The sequence below is a fragment of the Puntigrus tetrazona genome, chromosome 22 (assembly GCF_018831695.1).
Source record: "Puntigrus tetrazona isolate hp1 chromosome 22, ASM1883169v1, whole genome shotgun sequence".
Classification (NCBI taxonomy): domain Eukaryota; kingdom Metazoa; phylum Chordata; class Actinopteri; order Cypriniformes; family Cyprinidae; genus Puntigrus; species Puntigrus tetrazona.
This window is the reverse complement of record NC_056720.1, coordinates 14,556,791-14,575,991: the sequence shown is the minus strand read 5'-3', so window position 1 is coordinate 14,575,991 and position 19,201 is coordinate 14,556,791. Positions and strand designations below refer to the sequence as shown.

The 19,201-nt window shown below is 37.9% G+C and overlaps 1 protein-coding gene and 1 pseudogene across 1 annotated transcript; one reads left to right on the top strand and one right to left on the bottom strand.

The window, feature by feature from the left end:
* Positions 1-48: 48 nt before the first annotated feature.
* On the bottom strand, positions 49-13,915 carry pex6 (peroxisomal biogenesis factor 6). Its single transcript, XM_043223527.1, has 17 exons — positions 12,615-13,915; positions 11,701-11,867; positions 11,550-11,633; positions 11,370-11,475; positions 11,137-11,273; positions 9,609-9,720; positions 8,906-9,108; positions 7,738-7,924; positions 7,460-7,536; positions 7,229-7,361; positions 5,762-5,967; positions 4,609-4,670; positions 4,378-4,486; positions 2,267-2,383; positions 2,118-2,195; positions 1,904-2,043; positions 49-825 (listed from the first exon to the last, which is right to left on the bottom strand). Exons 1-17 carry the CDS (start codon positions 13,767-13,769, stop codon positions 689-691), a joined length of 3,210 nt encoding a protein of 1,069 aa, XP_043079462.1. The 5' UTR covers positions 13,770-13,915; the 3' UTR covers positions 49-688.
* Positions 13,768-18,823, top strand: LOC122327220 (annotated as a pseudogene).
* Positions 18,824-19,201: the final 378 nt, after the last annotated feature.

Here is a 19,201-nt window from a genome sequence, read left to right as displayed (position 1 = left end):
TATTAAGTATATTATATAATTTATATATATATAGATACAAATACATATGTAAAATATATATAATATATATATTTGTAAAATATAAAATGTATGTGTGTGTGTCTTTATATATACATAAAAATATACAGTACACAAACACATATTATATAAAAATAACAGCACTAGAAAAATTCAGGCCTGAGGATGATTTATGGGAATTTTTCTAGTGTATAACAATAATTTCACTTCACAATTAGGAAAAGCACTGTAATTAAGTGCACTCTCTCTCTCTCACACACACACACACACACACACACAGTCTAGCTAAAATGTATCTTTAGTCATAGTTTTTGCAGTGCTAGTTAGAAATCAGTTTTCACCATATTTAATCTCATTTCTAGTTTCTCATTTGCTTTTTCAGCCTGACTGGTTTCCATTCAAGCTAAATATGAAACCCATTAAGGAAGATGCAAAGAAATCCTGTGGGATAAGAATGTAAACATGAGTAGGTTTGACTTCTTACACATTTTACCCATTCAGTGTCCTAACCAGATGTGAAGCAATCACTGCCAGTAAGATGAGATTTGACGTTTAATATTTAGTTATATGGGCCAATGAGAGTAGCTTTATCACACGGGGTCTGGTTAGGACACGGTGCAAAACTTTTAGCTAAACGAAGTTACTTGATTTCAGGTGGATGTTTGGGATGTTATTTTGCTGTGAATTTCTGCTGGATGAGCTTGTATCTGTTGAGCTGCTGCTCAGAGACAGACGGCTGAAGGCCCGCAAGAGCCTGTCTGAAGTCTTCTGCGCACAGAGTCAGAGCACTGGCCTCTGAATCCACACCTGCATCACAGACACAGAGATGAAGAAAGAGTGAAGGCAAGTAGAGCAGATATTGAGAAGAAAGCAGAGAGAGTGACAGAGTCAGGCCAGAAACATCCTCTACTCAACACACACGTGACTGCTTGACCAACACATCGCTGGAACACAGGGGAAATTACCACACAGCGTTTGTGTTCAGCTGTTTGCGTAGAGTGTGTTTTAAGGCTCGGAGCAAGTAGCTGGGATATGCACATATGGGTTTCTAGCACAGAATGTAACTTTTCATTTCTTCTTGGTTTATCTCTATCCTCTAGACTTTAACCAATAAAGATCTCAGGTGTAGAACTGGCAAATGCACACATTGATATTTGATATTTTGCTTATTAATAAATTGCTAATATTTGCATGGACATGCTGATGAGTAAAATGTAATAATACACACACACACACAGTACACAAATATATATTATGTAAAAAAAAAAAATAATACAATTATTTTGGATGTGGATAATAGCACTTATATAAATATATAAAACAAGTACTGACAGATCCCTGTAACCTTTTTATATAAATCATTTTTTTACATTAAAATATGTCACGTATAATAGTTTTAATAATAATAATAATAATAATAATAATAATACTTTTATTCAGCAAGAAAGCTATAAATTGGCCAAAAGTGACAGTAACAACATTTCTAAAGATTTCTATAAGTAAATGCTGTTCTTTTAAACTGTATTGTTCAAAAAAGCAGCAAAAAAAAAAAAGTAATATTGATTATTAATAGAAATGTTTCTTAATAACTGGGAACCACTAAAATGGATAATAAATTAACGTAATAAATCATCAAGTTAAAATGATTTCAGAAAGGAGAAAGCTTGGCATCTCTAGAGAAAAAGATTGGGTAGCTTTAAAGAGGTCAGCTTTGACATAAATGTCAACTTTAAATCATGTGTGTAATGATAAAAAAATAAACACTAAATATGGCTCTGAGGGATCAGCGACTGTGGCATTTTCTGTAATATTTGGTATTTAGTTTAACATGTTAATTCACCCTTGAGTTATACAATCATCCCCAACTGGTTGGTTTTCCACATACCTTCAGTGATTTGTGATATCTTCCTCTTGATGGCGCACATCATGGCGTCCGAGCAGAGAGCGTAGAGATCGGCTCCAGTCAGCTGAGGAGGACAGGACTCCACGACCTCCAACAGACACACACTGGGATCCACCTTAAACCTCCAACCATAACACCAGCAGAGAGTGAGCAGCAATAACACACTGCAGCACTGAGAGAGTATGAACACACTCACCTGCGCAAGATGGCCTTCAGAACCTGCAGCTGAGACTCTCTGTCTTCATTCACACCCACATACACCAATTTATCGAATCTGGAAAGAAAAAAAAAGCATTGCAAGAATGCAAGACAAACTGAAGAGCCGCTGAATCTGAATGTATTTACCTGCCAGGCCTAAGCAATGATTGGTCCAGTAGATCAGGCCGATTAGTTGCTCCGATCACAAAAACGTCACCAGATGAGTGAAGACCATCCAGCTCTGCTAAAAGCTGCGACACAACCCTAAAAATAAAACGTGTCAAAAACTGGGTTGTCAAGATCCTTTAACCTTTAAAAACATTTCAAACCAACTTTACTACAGTGGCCAGGGTAGCACAACTCAATAAAATCACCATAACACAATGCATCGGACAGATTTCATTGTACTGTGTTTTTTTTCCATTGTGTGTGCTCCCCAGACTTTCATGTCCACTCCTTTAAACTGCATAATTTTGGTGCATCATTAAGTATATCTTTTATAACTGTGAATTTATTATTAATAACGGAACAGGGTTTACTGATGAGCATGAGCATGAATATATATATCGTACAGTTAGGGCTATGAAGAAAATACACTATATTGCCCAAAGTATTCGCTCACCTGCCTTGACTCACATATGAATTTAAGTAACAACCCATTCCTAATCCATAGGGTTCAATATGACACCAGTCCACCCTTTGCAGCTATAACAGCTTTAACTCTTCTGGGAAGGCTGTCCACAAGGTTTAGGAGTGTGTTAATGGAAATTTTTGATGTTGGATGAGAATGCCTGGTTTTTAGACTCCATTCTAATTCATCCCAAAGGTGTTCTATAGGGTTGAGGTCAGGACTCAGACTGGTGCACAGTCATGTTGGAAAAGGAAGGGGGCAACTCTAAATTGTTCCCATAAAGTTGAGAGCTTGGAATTGTCCAAAATGTCTTGGTACGCTAAAGCATTCAGAGTTCCTTTCACTGGAACTAAGGGGTCAAGCCCAGCTCCTGAAAATTAACCCCACACCATAATCCCGCCTCCACCACTTGGCACAATGCATTCAGACAAGTATTGCTCTCTTGGCCAACACCAAACCCAGACTCCATTAGATTGCCAGATGGAGATACATGATTCGTCATTCCAGAAAACGCATCTCCACTGCTCTAGAGTCCAGTGGCGGTGTGCTTTACACCACTGCATCCGAAGCTTTGCATTGCATTTGGTGATGTATGACTTGCATGCAGCTGCTCGGCCATGGAAACCCATTCCATGAAGGGCACTGTTTTTGAGCTAATCTAAAGGCCACATGAAGTTTGGACATCTGTAGCGATTGGCTCGTGGTTGAGTTGCTGCCGTTCCCAAATGCTTCCACATTCTTACAATACAGCTGACAGTTGACTGTGGAATATTTAGGAGCAAGGAAATTTCCGGATTGGATTTGTTGCACAGGTGGCATCCGATCACAGTTCCACGCTGGAATTCACTGAGCTCCTGAGATTGACTCATTCTTTCACAAATGTTTGTAAAAACAGTCTGCATGCCTAGGTGCTTAATTTTATAAAACTGTGGCCATGAAAGTGATTGGAACACCTGATTCCAATTATTTGGATGGGTGAGTGAATACTTGTGGCAATATAGTGTATTATTATACTATATTTGAAACAATGTGTACTGTGGAAAATGTTGAGTTGAATACTCAAACTCAAAGTAATTTGTATTTTAGGAATCTTTTACTTTTACTTACTAAATTCCAGAGAATAACATCATACTTTTTTTTTTTACATTAAATTAAATCTTCAAAGACATCCTGTCTCAGGATTTGGCAATAAGCTGATTCTTTTTTTAATGAATCAGAATTTTCAGCCACTGAAAATTATTGACCGAAAATATGAGCTGGAAACATATGCTTCACCGCACAGCAGGTCAGTGTTCAGTGCACAGGTTTCACTCTCGCTCCTCTCAATTTTCAACTTTCAATTAAAGAAAAATAATGCAATGATATTTAATACTGTGTTACTTTCAATATGTGTGGTTATTTCCTTGTTTTTTTAAACTTTTAAAACTATTGAGTTTATTAATAAGTCACTTTATATTATTTAATAAAATAAATAATCACAACAAAGCATCTTCAGTTTCGGTTTTCAATCAAGTGCATCCACAATTTTCAGCTTTGGTTTAAGATTTTAATTTTGATGCATCCCTAAAAACTTTTTATTTGTAGATTATTTGTAGTTTAGTATCTGTACATATCTTATTCTGCTGACCTGTCCATCACCCCTCCTGAGTCTCCACTGTGGCCTCTATTAGGAGCCAAAGAGTCCAGCTCATCAAAGAAGATGATACAGGGAGCAGCGGTTCTTGCCTTACTGAACACTGACAGACAGACAGAAAGAAACATTAACATGCTCAATAAAATGAACATTAAAAATCTAAAGTCTAAAATCTAAAGCTTAAATGCATCAAGGAGATTGAGTAGTTCACTTTATTACTCTTACCCTCTCGAATGTTCTCCTCACTCTGACCAACATACATGTTTATGAGTTCAGGACCTTTCACACTGAAAACAAACATCCAACACACTCATTACATGATATAATGTTAATTTAGATTTGTACTCAAAGCTGTCTCTTAAATATTTCAAACTCAAATCAACTAAAGTAGGGCTATCAGTCATTTAATATATTTTTTACATTTAATTAACTACATGCTGTGCCGTTTAATTAAGTTAGTTAAGTTTAGTTAATTGCAAATTAAATTTTCATTTTAAAGCATTGTTGTGCATTATTATAAGTATTTTTTGTTCATACAATGAAATTCACTGCTAACCAAAATAGATAAATTGTGTTAAATACCTACTTAAAAAAAATCATACAGGTTTGAAATGAAATTAGGGTAATATATTTTTGGGTTAACCATTAATTTTGTGGAGTTTTTTGTTTTATGAAACTTTATTCTAAATAATAAACGGCTCGGTTACTTGTATAACCATCGTTCCATGAAGGATGAATCAGAGACGTTACATCACTGACTGACGTCATGGGGTCCTACTTAGAAACCCAATCGCCTCTGATCTTTGGAGAAAAGTCCAATCAGAATTGGCGAGTGGTATTTGAATGCCAAGTCACTCCCCCTACATATGGATATGAAAGATGGAGGCGTGCAACCATTTTTTCAGGTTTGTGCTGAGGAGCCTGGGTCAACCCAATCATTCAGCAGTCGGGACATAACGTCACTGTTCCCGCCTTCAGGGAACAAGGGTTACACAAGTAACCGAGACATTCTCTTTCAGTCAGTCACTATGACGTAACATCACTGACTGACGTCATGGGGGCCTTTGGAATACGCCACAACCCGAACTGCATTACGTGATTGAGGAACAAATGCTGACAGACGAGCATGTCAAAACACCCATACCCTTCCCAACACCCGAGAGCCAGACTTGCAGGCCCTGAAAAACACACATAACCAGGTCCGAAGAGGGTGAAGGAAGCTACATTTATGAAATTGTTGCCGTGCATCATATTCGTCTACAGACAACTATATGAAATGTAAGATGATCTGGGAGAAGAATATTTCATTATTTAATTTTTTTTTTTTACAACTAGTAAAAAGGGTTTTGCTAAACTGAGATCGTGAAAATACAGTCACCTAAGGAAGGTCATGGTACACTCTGTGGCGACAGCTTTAGCCAGCAGGGTCTTTCCGGTGCCTGGCGGCCCATAGAGCAGCAGTCCGGAGCGCCGCAGACCCAGCGAGAGCAGCTCTGGATGCTCCAGAGGAAGCTGAATCGTGTCCAGAATCTCCTTCTTAACCTGTTGCAGTCCACCGATGTCCTGCCATCTCACTGACGGGATCTGAGATGAAGAAGAGAAGATAAATGCAGAGTTTTAGACACAACAACGGCTTTAGAGCATGAGATTTTAGTTATTCAGCAGATGCTTTTTATTTTACTGATAGTTATGTAAATAGTGCATTCAGGCTCAATCTTCATCACTGGGTGAACTTTTAACTTTTATGACTTTAAAAGGTATAGAAGGTGATTTTGAAAAAAAAAAAAAAAAATACGCAGAGTAGTTTCATTGTGTGTAAAAATAAGCTGAGAGGTTTTTAAAAAGTGCTAAGGCAATTATACAAGTGAATATATGAATTAATTAATTATATAAATGCAACTATACTTCGAACTGTCTTCAGAAAAGATTGGATGGCATTTTGTTTTCATCCTCACTCTAAGCAATACCTTATAAAGTAGTTACATTTATATTAAGCCTGTGTGCCAAATATAAAGTGAATTTGTATGTCCTGCTGTACATTTTGACCAGTTTATGAAAAACGCATGTATGTGGATTCTACACCTTTAAACAATTCAGAAAAGATATTTAGAATTAATTAAGGAGCAGATAAAATACATATAATCATTTGTTAATTATCATTGTAACCCTTTTCTTTTTTTCAAAATCCAAAATAAAGCTATTTTTGCAGCTGTATTTCAACATTGTTTATGTGCTATTAGATGCTAGTTGTCATTTAAAATCTGAACGTCATCATTTGCTGATTTTAAAACAAACCAATTTGCGTCAGTACGTTTTGAGAATTTCCACCACATTTTAACAATACTGTGATAATACCAGTAACTGTGATCATTTAAGTAATTATATAAAGAAATTTTCAGACCATTACAACTCTACCAGCAACACAATGGACTCACAATGTGCGAGATCTTTAGGAATGTACTCAGACTGTATGAACATGGTGATCATGTCACACTGTGGGATCTCTGTTGTTACTAATGTTAGACTGTTAATTGGCCGTCGGTGAACAGATTTTAGCCTAGGATTATAGGAACCTTTAGGATTTTCAAAATTTGTCCCAGATGGCAAAATAGTGGCTAAAATCCCACAGTGTGAGTGGGGCTAAACCTGCTAGAGTGCATGCAAAGTAGTTGATTATTAACTGCTGTGTTAAACAATATAGCACGTTTTCATTTAATTGCAGTGAACATGCGCAAAGTGCACAAAATCGTTAAAACCGGTTTATTAAAAAACATTCTTTTTGAACTTGTTTTAAAAGCATGCTTAACAAAAAAGACTCAATTAAGCAAAAAGAAGGTGACTGCACTTTTGGCGCTCCGATGGCTTGTGAATGCGCCTCCTGCAGGATGTCCAGTGCTGTGTTGAAGTCCTCAGACGTGACGCTCACTCCAGAGACACACAAATCCTCCTCTTCTTGTTCACTCGCCGATTCTGGAAAACTACACATGAAGAAACAGCACATCAGTTCCTGATCCATTTGACAAGATGATCAAAAACAATGCCTGGAGTTAATATCATCAGCAGAGTGAAGACTTACTACATCTGTAGAAGTCGTCTGTGGGCGGCTTTCCCAGCGTTGGTAAGGAGTGCGCAAATATCTCCTAAAACAAACCCCTACAGAAACGAAGTCAACATTAAATTATATTAGCAAATCAAATTTATACATAAAGTGATACAATATGGTAATTTTGGCCATTTGCACATTTATCTTTGGAATGGTATGCTCTAAAATGTTTGATAATTGGACCAGGAACGTGTCTAAAAGAGTACATATGGTGAATTTGAATGCAAAGATGAGATAGACGATAGTCTCACAGCTGTCTGTTTGGCAATCTTGCCAAGATTGACGTCTTTTCCCAACATCAGATCCTCACTGAGGCTGGCCAGCATGGTCCTGCGTTGCTCCTCAGACAGACTCTCTATTACCACCTGGTGCACAAATGCTGCCGTCACATCTGAAGACAGCTCCCTCTGGCTGCTTACTGACCCCACCACCACCACACTGAAGGAGAGCACAAGAAAGAAGGAAACCATAAGATTCGATTCAAACTTTTAACTGATCCTTCCCACTGTAAACACAGACGTCTGATTTTAAAATGGTTTTCAAAAGATGAATTTTAAGATTTTAAACTTTTATTTGATATATAATATCTGATGAAGGTGACAAAAGACTTTTTCCGACAAAAGTCTGAAACTCATGTTATGATGTAGATTTTTGAGCTACACTAATCTATTACGTTTTTTTGTTTTGTTTTCTTTTTTGCATCATTTGTAACAATGGAACAATATGTCTTAAACCTAGTCCTAGATTAAATGTAAATCTGAGCTGTTTTAACTGATATAAACTTGCACTGGCTGATCTTAAATATGTCAGTGCCTTTGTTTTGTCTCAAGATGCAACACCAGTAATGCCTTTTTCTAAGGTATATTTATAAAACTTATTTAAACTTGCCCAACTGAACTATTGCCCTGTCCATGAAACATGTAGATTAAAGACATTCAGCAGATACTTTTATCCAAATGAGTACTATGGAAGCATTTAAAGATCAACAAAAGAGCAATTATACGCAAGTGCTATAACAAATCTCATTTAGTACACTTAGCAAGGTTTTTATTATATAATATTAGAGTTGTATAATATATATAAAAACTAAGAATACAAAAAGAATAAAAAGAATTTTGGTGAAAATATACTTTCAAGTGAAAGAAAACATCCTGCAGTTTTAAATCTATAAGTGCACCATGTATAAAATTATTGTCTCTCAAAAGAAAGAGTCAACTCTGAATCATTGAAACGAGTCATGAATTTATGAGATTTTTGCGCAAATTGTTTGAAAAGGTTGAGCAAGTAAAAATGAATGAAAATTAAATGAAAATGATTTTTGACCATGCATGCATGTAAACCTTTAATACTATATAGGCACTTCAAGAGGAGCATGCATCTGCAATATCCCTGTGTGTTGCAGGAATATTGGCATCTCACCTGGCATGAGCAGCTGCTACAAGCGTGCAGAGCGTGGACGTGACTCTGGAGTCGGTCTCAGAGCCATCTCGCGGCTGGCCGAGCAGCTGCAGGTTTCTCAGAAGCAAAACACACGGGCGATGGAGCTCCGCTCTCTCAAATACAGACTTTAACTTGGCCTCGCAGGCAGCCGCAGTGTCTGCGCAGACAGTGACGCAGTCCACCTGCAAACACAAAACTCAGCTTATTTCATGTGACCACTGAATATGTCTATGATAAGAGTCAGCGCGGTGACATTTGCTCCCTTGATGCAATTTAATTGGTCACAAATTAGTAGAACGAGGCTGCAGTGCTCTGTCAAAAATAAACAAGTGTGGACTAAAAATATAATTTGAAAAAAATAAACTATTAAGAAATTATGTTAAAGAGTATGATTAAAATTTATTACAAATTTCATTCATTATTTGTGTATTTTATGCTTCATGTTTATTAGCTTAGCAACATGACAATTAACAAAGTATTAGACTCAACTGTGTTTTTCCTTATAGAAATTAACCACGGGTTTATTGTAGAAAAAGAGAAGTAAACGTGTTTTTATGTTGCTTAATTTGTAGTAAAAACATAGTTAACTTTCATATGGGTTGTCTCTTGTGAACTTATTAAAGACACAACATTTTTGATGTTCAAAAGAAAAACAAAAACAAAACAAAAAATCAAGAATCACCTTGATCAGATGCAGATGTAACCTCCTGCTAGCTGCTCTTACTGCGGTAACTTTACCACTACCATTTGGACCCATCAGGAGAATCGAACAGCCTCTTTTTAATGTTAGGGAGCTGCAAGAGAATGATTAAAAAAACTTGAAATTAAATTAAACAGTAATCATATTTTAATATAATTAACATTTTAGCATTCTAGCAGCATTCCATCAAAGATAACATGCAAGATACAGCATCAACTACTACTTAAAATAAAAGCTGTAGTTCTTAAGGAGGCAGCAGGATGACTTTAAAGTAATACATTTATATTATAGTAATGCTGTTAAATGATTAATCATGATTAATCAAATGTACAATAAACATTTTTCTTGACATAATATATGTATGTACTGTGTATGTTTATTATGTATGTGTGTATATATTTAGGAAATGTATACATGTATAAATGTTATGTTTATATAATAAAAATATTTAGATATAAATTAAATTTACATTATATTTTTACAATTTTAAATTATTTGTAAATTTTAAAAGAAATAGTGTGTGTGTGTGTGTGTTTAAATACACAAAATAAAAATATTCTGTACGGTAGTATTCAAATATATTATGTATTAAACACAACTTATTACATTAAACCTAAAAAAAAAAGGTTTTTGACAGCAATAATTAATGCATCGAATTAATTTCAATTTAATCTCAATTTAAATGCTGTTAAATGCTTAATTTACATATTTGTTTTCCTCAACTATCATTTGATTCAAGAATATAAAGCTCTGTAATCACAAAATGAACTGTTTGATTTGTTTTCTACATCAATACTTTACAATTAAAACATTCTGTTAATAAACTAATTATTGCATCATAATTATTAATTGCATAACTGAATAAATAAGATGAATAAATAAGATGTCCATTAATGTGTAATTTGATAGGATAGGAAATATATGGCCAAAACTGAAATATTGAGAAAATCTCCTTTAAAGTTGACCAAATTAAGCAATACATATTACTAACAAAAATATATATATATATATATATATATATATATATATATATATATATATATATATATATATATGATAATAACAATCTGGTGAGACTTAGCAGATGTGTAGGACCATCATTACTATGTGTTAAAAATATTGATGGAACATGACCTTTACTTAATATCCTAAGGATGTTTGGCATGAAAGAAAAATAGATAATGAAAACAATGCATTGTTGGCTGTTGCTATAAATATATCCGTAATACTTATGACTGCTTTTGTAGTGTTCAAAAATAGGTCCAAAAATTGGGTTTTCACAGCGATGCCATAGAAGTTCCCAAAGAGCCAACAATCTAAAGAAACTTTTTTTCCACTGTAAAGAACCTTTTATGGAATTTAAAGATGCCACTGATGGTAAAGGTTCTTTGTGAAATGACCTTAATTTCGAAAATCAATCTGCTTAACTTTCAAATGAGACTTTGTATCCTTAATATTACAGTATTGAGGTTGTCAGCAATTTATTAACAGAATTTTCACTGAAACAGACCTTTCACTGAAGTGAGGCTGGATGATAGCGAGCAGATTCTCCACAGTGCTGGACAGACCCGGAGGACAGAGACTCGTCCAGAAAAGCGAACCCTTCGGCAGCACAGAGCAGGGACACAGGCTGTGGGTGGAGCTTCCCTGCGGACAGCCAATCAGAGCTTGAACAAACCTGCATATATTAACTGTTCCTGACTATTAACTATTAATATCTTTGTGACGGTCTTCTCTCCTCACCGTGTAGAGTGAAGTGTGATTGGAGTCCGCCAAGTATGAAGAACCCTCTTCCTCCTCAGCAGCAAAACCACAAACCTGCTTTACCCTGAAATACAGCACAGGCCACCTGCGAAACACAACACCTGAATGAAGACTGGTTTCCAGAGGTCTCTGAAGTGGCTGCTGAAGACAAACCAGCACCTGGTGATTCCTTCAGAGCTGTTCTCTACTAGATCAGGATGGCCTTCAGATGGGATTCCCAATATAGTCCCCCGCTGAACAAGCCTGCAAACAAACACAGCGCTCAGGAAAAGAACGACACACGTATGTGATTGTAGATCGATCTGAGCACCTGGGTGAGCTGAAGTGTTGGTGGAGGATGCTGTCGAAGGGCCCATGGGAGCTGTAGTCTGGAGATATAATGGCTTCGATGTGCAGCTCTTTAGCAAACGGAGGCGATGCACAGCGGCATGAGCTCGCCGAGATCTGAGACTCAGCCTCAGGCGCCTTATTCCACCTCTGCTTGAGTTAAAGAGATGTAGATAATCTCTGACCATTTTAAAATCAAGTAAAAATTGTTAAATAAAAGTCTTAATTTCTTTTAAAAAATACTCACCTAAACTTTAAACGTTAACGTGTAATTACAAAAGACTTCTATATTAAACAAATGCTGTTCTTTTTAACTTTTTATTCAAAGAACCCTCAAAATGTACCACAGGTTTAAAAAAAAAAATAATAATAACAACAGAAGCAACAACTAATAATAAACAACTAACTACACTAATAATAAATCAGTATATTAGAATGATTTCTGAGAGATGTGCGCATGACAGCAATAAATAAAATTTAAAGCATATTAAGACATACAGAATAATAGAAATAGAAATATTTCAAAATGATTTCACAAAAATGGGAACTATATTATTTGTAAGGTCTAATCTTACATCTGAAATAATAACAACATATTTTAACCTAATATACAATAAATTACAAAAAGGAATAAATAAAATAAATCACAATAAAATAATCAACCAAATCATTGGCAAGATGTAAGACTATTACTAAATTTAAAAAAAGGTTTAGGCACATTGCAAATCTGCTCTTACCAATTAATTTTACTTCAAATTATTCAATGTTAACAAAAAAGAGCTATGTATTAATAATAAAAATAAAAACCCACTTGATTTATATTTTTAATGTTGATAAAACTTTTTATCTGGATTACTCGATTCAGCTGACTAACACAATTATTATAACCTCCTCTACCTTAATTTTGATGGTCTTGTTTCCAACAGGCACTGGCATCCCATCCGACAGGTTAAACCACTGGACGGGTGAAATCAAGCCCACATTCTCATTCCCATCCATGCCTTGGTGCTTAACTGTGTCAAACGCTTTGACAGCCACCAAATGAACACGTCCCTGCCTCTTAGAGAAAGTCTTACAGCTGCTTTCACGCTCACCCAAACCAGGACTCTGAGTCTTCTTCATCATCTTCTCCGCTGGGACGGAAGCAATGACCCACTCCCCGTTAAACACTCCCAGTTTCAGCAACAAGCTCTTGCTCACAAAAACAGTGCTGTCGACGTCCAGCCCTTCACTCTGCTCAAGCCTAGACACTATTCCTCCAGGTTTACGGAGATCTGAGACGTCTAACACACGAACGTCGAGCCTGCATTCAAGAGCCTGTGAGAAAGCACTGAAGTCTAACACTTTACTGGTCAACAAAGAGCTGCCAGAGCTCAAACTGTTCGCATACTGGGCAAAATCAGAGACGAAGAGGGAGGAAGCTAGGACGATGCTGGTGCTGCTAAGCTCCAGGTCTCTGCAGTCTGAGAGCACCACGCTAGTGTCCACTGTTATCCTGCCCTGGCTGACAGGCGTGCACTCCAGCACCATCACCTCCGACAGGTACTGCTGCACCTGTGAAGCTTCTTCGCCTAGTAGATGATGGTAGGGTAAGAGAAGAGCGTCTCCTTGTCTCGCCAACAGAGTCTGTCCGTGACAGGAGGCCAGGATCAGCAGAGCGTTGGAGAACTTCTCCGAAGAAGCCCATTTAAAGCTCTGCTTGGTCCGAGCGCCAATCACGATCTTTTTTAACGGTAGCAGAGACTGTGGACGAAGCGTTCCCGGTGAGTGCTCCTTCAGGCCGTAGTGTCTGAGGAAATATCTGCTCACGTAAACAGCGACGCACGTGGGAATGTTTACATCCGTCTCTTCCTCTGAAGTAGCGTGCGCGCAGACCAAAAAGCCCCGGTTCGAGGGGGACTGCGAGTCCGTCAGGGACAGTAACAACGCGTATGTGGGTCCGGTGTGGTCTGGAAACTTTTGAGCGAACTGTGATTTGTTTATAAGCACGTGTAGAGGGTGAACGTGTGAGGGAAAGTCCTCGAGACAGTGCAACTTTATCGGGGCCGCCATGTTGGAAACGTGCGCGTGCGCAGTGAAGCGAGAGGAACCGGCGGCTGACAGAAAATATTTTACGCTTACTCTTAAAAACACATAAAATAGCCAATTTCCCTTTGAAACGTTAGTGTAATAGGAAAACCAAAAGCAAAGCAACTAAAAAGAAATTACAGGTTTTGAGCTTGTTTGAAATGAAAATAAAAATCAGTCGATTTAAATGACATAATTCCAGCAAAGCTTTTAAATAAAATTATACTTCTTATGTTTCAATGAGTCTTTAATATGTTGGTTTTTATATAGGTGACGACAAGACAAAAAACACAATCTTTTTCTTCAATGTCATCTTCCTAAAACAAACTGAAGTGAAGAACAGATGCAGAGGTTTCTGTTTGTATCTTGTTTCTCTTGGCAACTTGTAAAACTCAGAGACAGCCAGAAAGCAAGAAACGTCACGTGCAATTTTACAATAAAACTCAAAGTCAGTTCAAAAGCGCTTCTGGCAAGAATCTTTAAAGTTCACTGCAAGTTAAAGAGAAACTAGCTTCAAGAGTTGACACATTTATGTTTCAGTGGGTTTCTACTATAGTTGAAGGTTTGATATTGATCTGAACATTTGTGTTTTAAGAGTTCATTGTCACATTATTACAGGTACTAAACACACATTTTATTGGGGCTATTTTACTAAGACTCCAATGACCTCACACACTGTTTGTCTGAGAGAAACACTTGGTCCCATCATGAGATCTCCTGCAGGCCATTACACATTTCTCCACATTAGACATGAAACATCAAGAAGATGATCACTATATTTAAACTCATGTCAGCACACTATAGTCTCAGGTCCCTTATTCAGTCTGCAGCATTTGTTTGTCACTAATGCACTGTAGCCGCACATATTTTGTGTTTGCATGTAATTGTGAAAAACACTATTTCATAGCTAATGGTGTACGGCAGTTAACCCTGTTAAAAAGGTCCCTGGTTTATCAGTCAGTGATTTGTGAAATATAGGTTCAAGTCTTGTTTGTAGTATTTGTGAGCCATTTGTTGGCTGTAGTAATCAGTTCTCACCACTGAGTGACACACATGCCTTTTAAATAAGAATAGTGTACTTGCTTGTCTTGTGATACAAGTAAACATTTTGATCCACACAGGAAGTCAGCAAGGCCGTTCTTCATGTGTTCAGTACCATAACAACGGAGACACTTCCCGTAATGGGACCAGTGAACATACTGTGGTCCTCTCTGTTCAAACTTAAGTCAGTGGTGTGGTGTCACAAATTAAAAGCTTAAATAGCAACTGAAGTACAGCAGTATTGTGTGTGAGCATAATTACATGTAACGTGAAATAATATGTAATCAGATTCCAAAAATTAAGGAACTTGTAATCGGATTATATTACATTGTAATCAGATTACAGTTAGTTTTTATGATTTGCATGATATAATTCAAATAATAGCAAAAATAAATAATTTACAGATTTTCCCTAATTACTTTTGTTCATTATGTTTCTTTCTAAAATAGACTACTGCTTATATACACTCTTCAGTTTTGTAGACATTCACCCAAAGAATGCAAACTTTTGCATTATTCTTTATTTATATGTAATGCAAAGTATCTTTCATCTAGTATATTTACTTGAAGCACCCCTGAGATTTTAAAATAAATATTTTAATAATTAAGGATTGTGCATGGAATTTTTAGCATGTTTCACTGTTCCATATTGGTTAAGGGTCGCATGACATGTAGGTATATATATTGTGGCAGGAGGAGCCAACGACAGACACAGTGGGTGTGGCGTCAGGCGGAGAGGTTTTTTTATTAACAAAAAGGTACAAACTAAAGTGGCCAGGGGGAAAAGTGTAAACAGGGGAGCTGGTGTCCTCGTCGTGCTGCAGGGGGAGTGCAGGTCAGGTAGTGTTCCGGGGGGAAGGGTCCAGGTAAGGGGCGGAGTCCGGCGGCCGCACGCGCTCCCCCCTCTCTGGTCCGGGGCAGTCGACAGCTTTGAAGGGATAAACAGCCTGGCATCCTGGCCGAGGAGCGGCTACGGCGTGTGCGAGGCTCATCGCCTGGACTTCCGGTGTCACACGCCCGACAGACCTGTCCGATACCACGCTTCTCTCAGACACGCCCACTCCCGGCGGCGAGTCTGGTTCCGCGCCGAATAAGGACGAGGTGATGCGACAATAAATGCGACGGGAGAAGAGACTGGTCTAACGAATGAGTCTCGATATATGATATATATAAGTCTTCTGTTTTGATTGATGAAATTAATTATATTAGTTTTATGTGAATAATGTGATAAATGACTTTTAGACTAAATTCTAATTTAAAATTAATCAAAAGTAATCTGATTACTTTGCCTTAAAATGTGTAAGGTGTTATGTATTACGTCATGAACCACAATTTTTGTAATCTCCCCAACACTGGCGTAGGTTTACTTTGGGTGGTGATTGAGGGAGTAATCACATTTTTTTAGGGAATGCCGCTAATGAAGGCCTTCTTTGTCACAGGTGGCAGCCTTCTTTTGGAAACCTGGGAAGGCTGAAATTAGTTTCTGAGAGCTTGTTTTAGAGGTTTGACAACAGCCCATTTTCAGTTTGTTTTGGTTCTGGGTGTTTTTGGTACATCAAACAGGGTGACTGAGGCCTTGTCCACACTAATACATTTTCGTTTGAAAAACGCTTCTTTTTCTTTCAGTTCTGGCTTTGCGTCCACACCGAGACTACATTTTTGTCAAAAAAATCTGAGCTTTTTGAACTGAGCTCTCTAAAATGGATATATGCAAAAAAGTTGTTGATTTGCAGAAAACAATTGACATCATGTGACACATATTGTACCAGTATATAATATATATCTACCGGTATTTTGCTTGTTATGTGGTATGTGGCTTTCACACTTTTGCTCAAGATCTGTTACATTCTACACTGTTCTATCAAGGTGAAAATTTACTTGAGATTGCTATTCGTTTTATTTTTGACCGGACATACAATCGTGACTGAGTGCAACCTAAATGCGTCAGTGAATGATGACTTATTTTCCCAAATAAAATGTTCCTGTCAGAAGAACTGCATGAAAACACATCCGTTCTATCGTATTATGATCTGCATGCACAGTAAAGCAAATTGAACACTTTTTGGAATTTCAGTGTCGATGAAAAACTGAAGAAAATGCGTAAAAATGTGGATGGAGTGCGTTTGAAAATGCTGTTCTCAAATGTGTCCGTGTGAATGCAGACGTAGCCTGTTTTGACAAGATCTCCATGTCCTGTGACGCAGGTTTTGGAAGCGCATGGCTTTCTGTGTGGCGGCAACACTTGGACACCTGGACTTGGCCAGCTGGCTGATTGACAGTGGAGTCAAAGCAGAAGATCCTGTCGGCGTCCATCCCTATCGCCCATGGTGCTACCAGACGGCCTATCCGGACTCTCTGAAGTGTCCTGCACATGCACTGGTCAAGGCCGGACAACCGCTGATCTTAAAACTGTTTGTCAGAAGCAGCATTACAAATCTGGCCTGCTGTTATGCTGATGGCAGGAACCTCCTGCTATCCGCAATTCAGCATCAACGTAGAGAGTGCATTACCTATTTAGCTTCAAAACTTCATACCACTGTCAACTTCCTTGGGTGCTCTCTACCAATGCCCATATATCACAGGATCAAGACGAGGACGTGCAAGGCTTAAACGTGACTACACCACCCACTGCAAAATAGAGCTGTGTGATCCGGTGAATGCTGATGACGTTCCCATGCAGAAGAAACCCTCAAATCCCAGAGGCAGAGGGTTGAGAGGATGTGTAGAGGTCAAAGAGCCATCCTGTGGTTTCCTAGTGACCTCATGCTTTGTGGGTCCTTCCTGTGCCTGTCGTTGTCCCGCTGCTCTGCCTTCCCAGAGTGCATCACTAGCGCTGCCACAGCTGCATCCTCCCCAGACCATGAAGAGCACAAGACGAGACGTCACTAGAAACAGGGCATGTAGGAGGAAGAACCCAAAGGAAATCCTGCCTGCTGGAAATAGTAATGAGGGCGGGAGAGATGCACTGCCCCATGCTTTTCCAGACATTAGTCACAGGTGCTTCCTTATCGATAAATCCTCAAAACCCATCAAGATACCTCAGGAAACTTTTAAACTGTTTAATGATCCTTGACAGTATAATTAACTTGGTAGTCAATAGGACAGTCACAAGCCTCCTGGTTTTCAGTCATTGTTTTTAAATTGGTTCCTAGGACAAAAAAGCTTTTGACATTAGGGTTAGTGATTAATGACAATATTTACATTTTGGGGTGAAGTAAACCTGAAAAGTTGATCCTGAAAAGAGTCACATCCTTGAGTCACCTTGGAGCCACAGTGGCTTTAAGAACGAGACAAACGCATCTCCCCGAAACCCTGTAGAATTCAACTAATCAGATGAGTTCTTTAAAAACTCCAGAAGTGTTTCCAATCTTGTGTGCCGCATGTGTCAGACATTTAGCCAGAGGTCCTTAGGCATGATTTCTGAGACTGAGACTATATGCCAGAATGACCAAAAAGCATTGGTATCCTCTGAGAGGCATAAAAATTGCTATACATTACATATTGTGACGTGTGGCCAAATATGGTGTCCCAAAGGAATTTGTCCTCTGCATCTCACTCATCCAAGTGTATACACACACAGCATGAGTAATGAACACACACACACTCACACACCTGGAGTAGTGGGCAGCCATTTCTGCTACCGCACCCTGGGGAGCAAACAACACAGAAACAAATACCAACCCCTAACCCAAAACCTAACCGGCATGATACAGGCTAGTACCAATAAAGCTTCAGGGTATGTGTGGCATAAACCTATGATGCCACATGACTTTAAAACATTTACAATTAAAGAAAAAAAAAAGTCACTCTACTGCAAATAAATGAGAATGCTAGTAGTTAGCTCTCTGTGGTAGATCATTGATTTAGGATTTTGTTGTAAAACAGTCATTATTTTTTGTTTCTTCCTCAGCTCTTTACACAGAGAAGCTGTGACTGCAGCAGCTAGAGCTACCACAAACACTAGACAGATGCAGTCATGACCTGGAAACCTCCTCCTGACAAACCCTTACAAAACACATTACACAATGAAGACAGAGGCAACTTGTCCTGTTTCAAAAACATGCTGTCCATATTCTGTCTGTATGAAGTCGTATTGGCTTCCAGAATGTATTCTCAACACAAAAAAGTACACTATGACTTGATTAGTACTATTGTATTGTACAGTAAAATAACGGTACCAGCTTAAACCAGCATCCCAACTTTAAAACATACCTAAAAAGCATGATGGGGTTTTTTTCAACAGGGAACAGATTGAAGAACTTGTAATCATGTTTGACAGCACTCTTTACTGCAGGCTATTCTTAATCTAACACAGTCATTGATTTATTACACACATTATATGATTGCTTCATACTCAATATACTGTTTGTAATCCAT

Bases quoted from the DNA above. Each gene is read 5' to 3' on its own strand.
- pex6 (XM_043223527.1), bottom strand. From the start codon at position 13,769: ATGGCGGCCCCGATAAAGTTGCACTGTCTCGAGGACTTTCCCTCACAC. The intron at 11,274-11,369 runs GTGAGGAGAGAA...GGCTGTCCGCAG, and splicing joins ATCACACTTCACTCTACACG to GGAAGCTCCACCCACAGCCT. The intron at 7,925-8,905 runs GTGAGATGCCAA...GCTCTCCTTCAG, and splicing joins GTAGCAGCTGCTCATGCCAG to TGTGGTGGTGGTGGGGTCAG.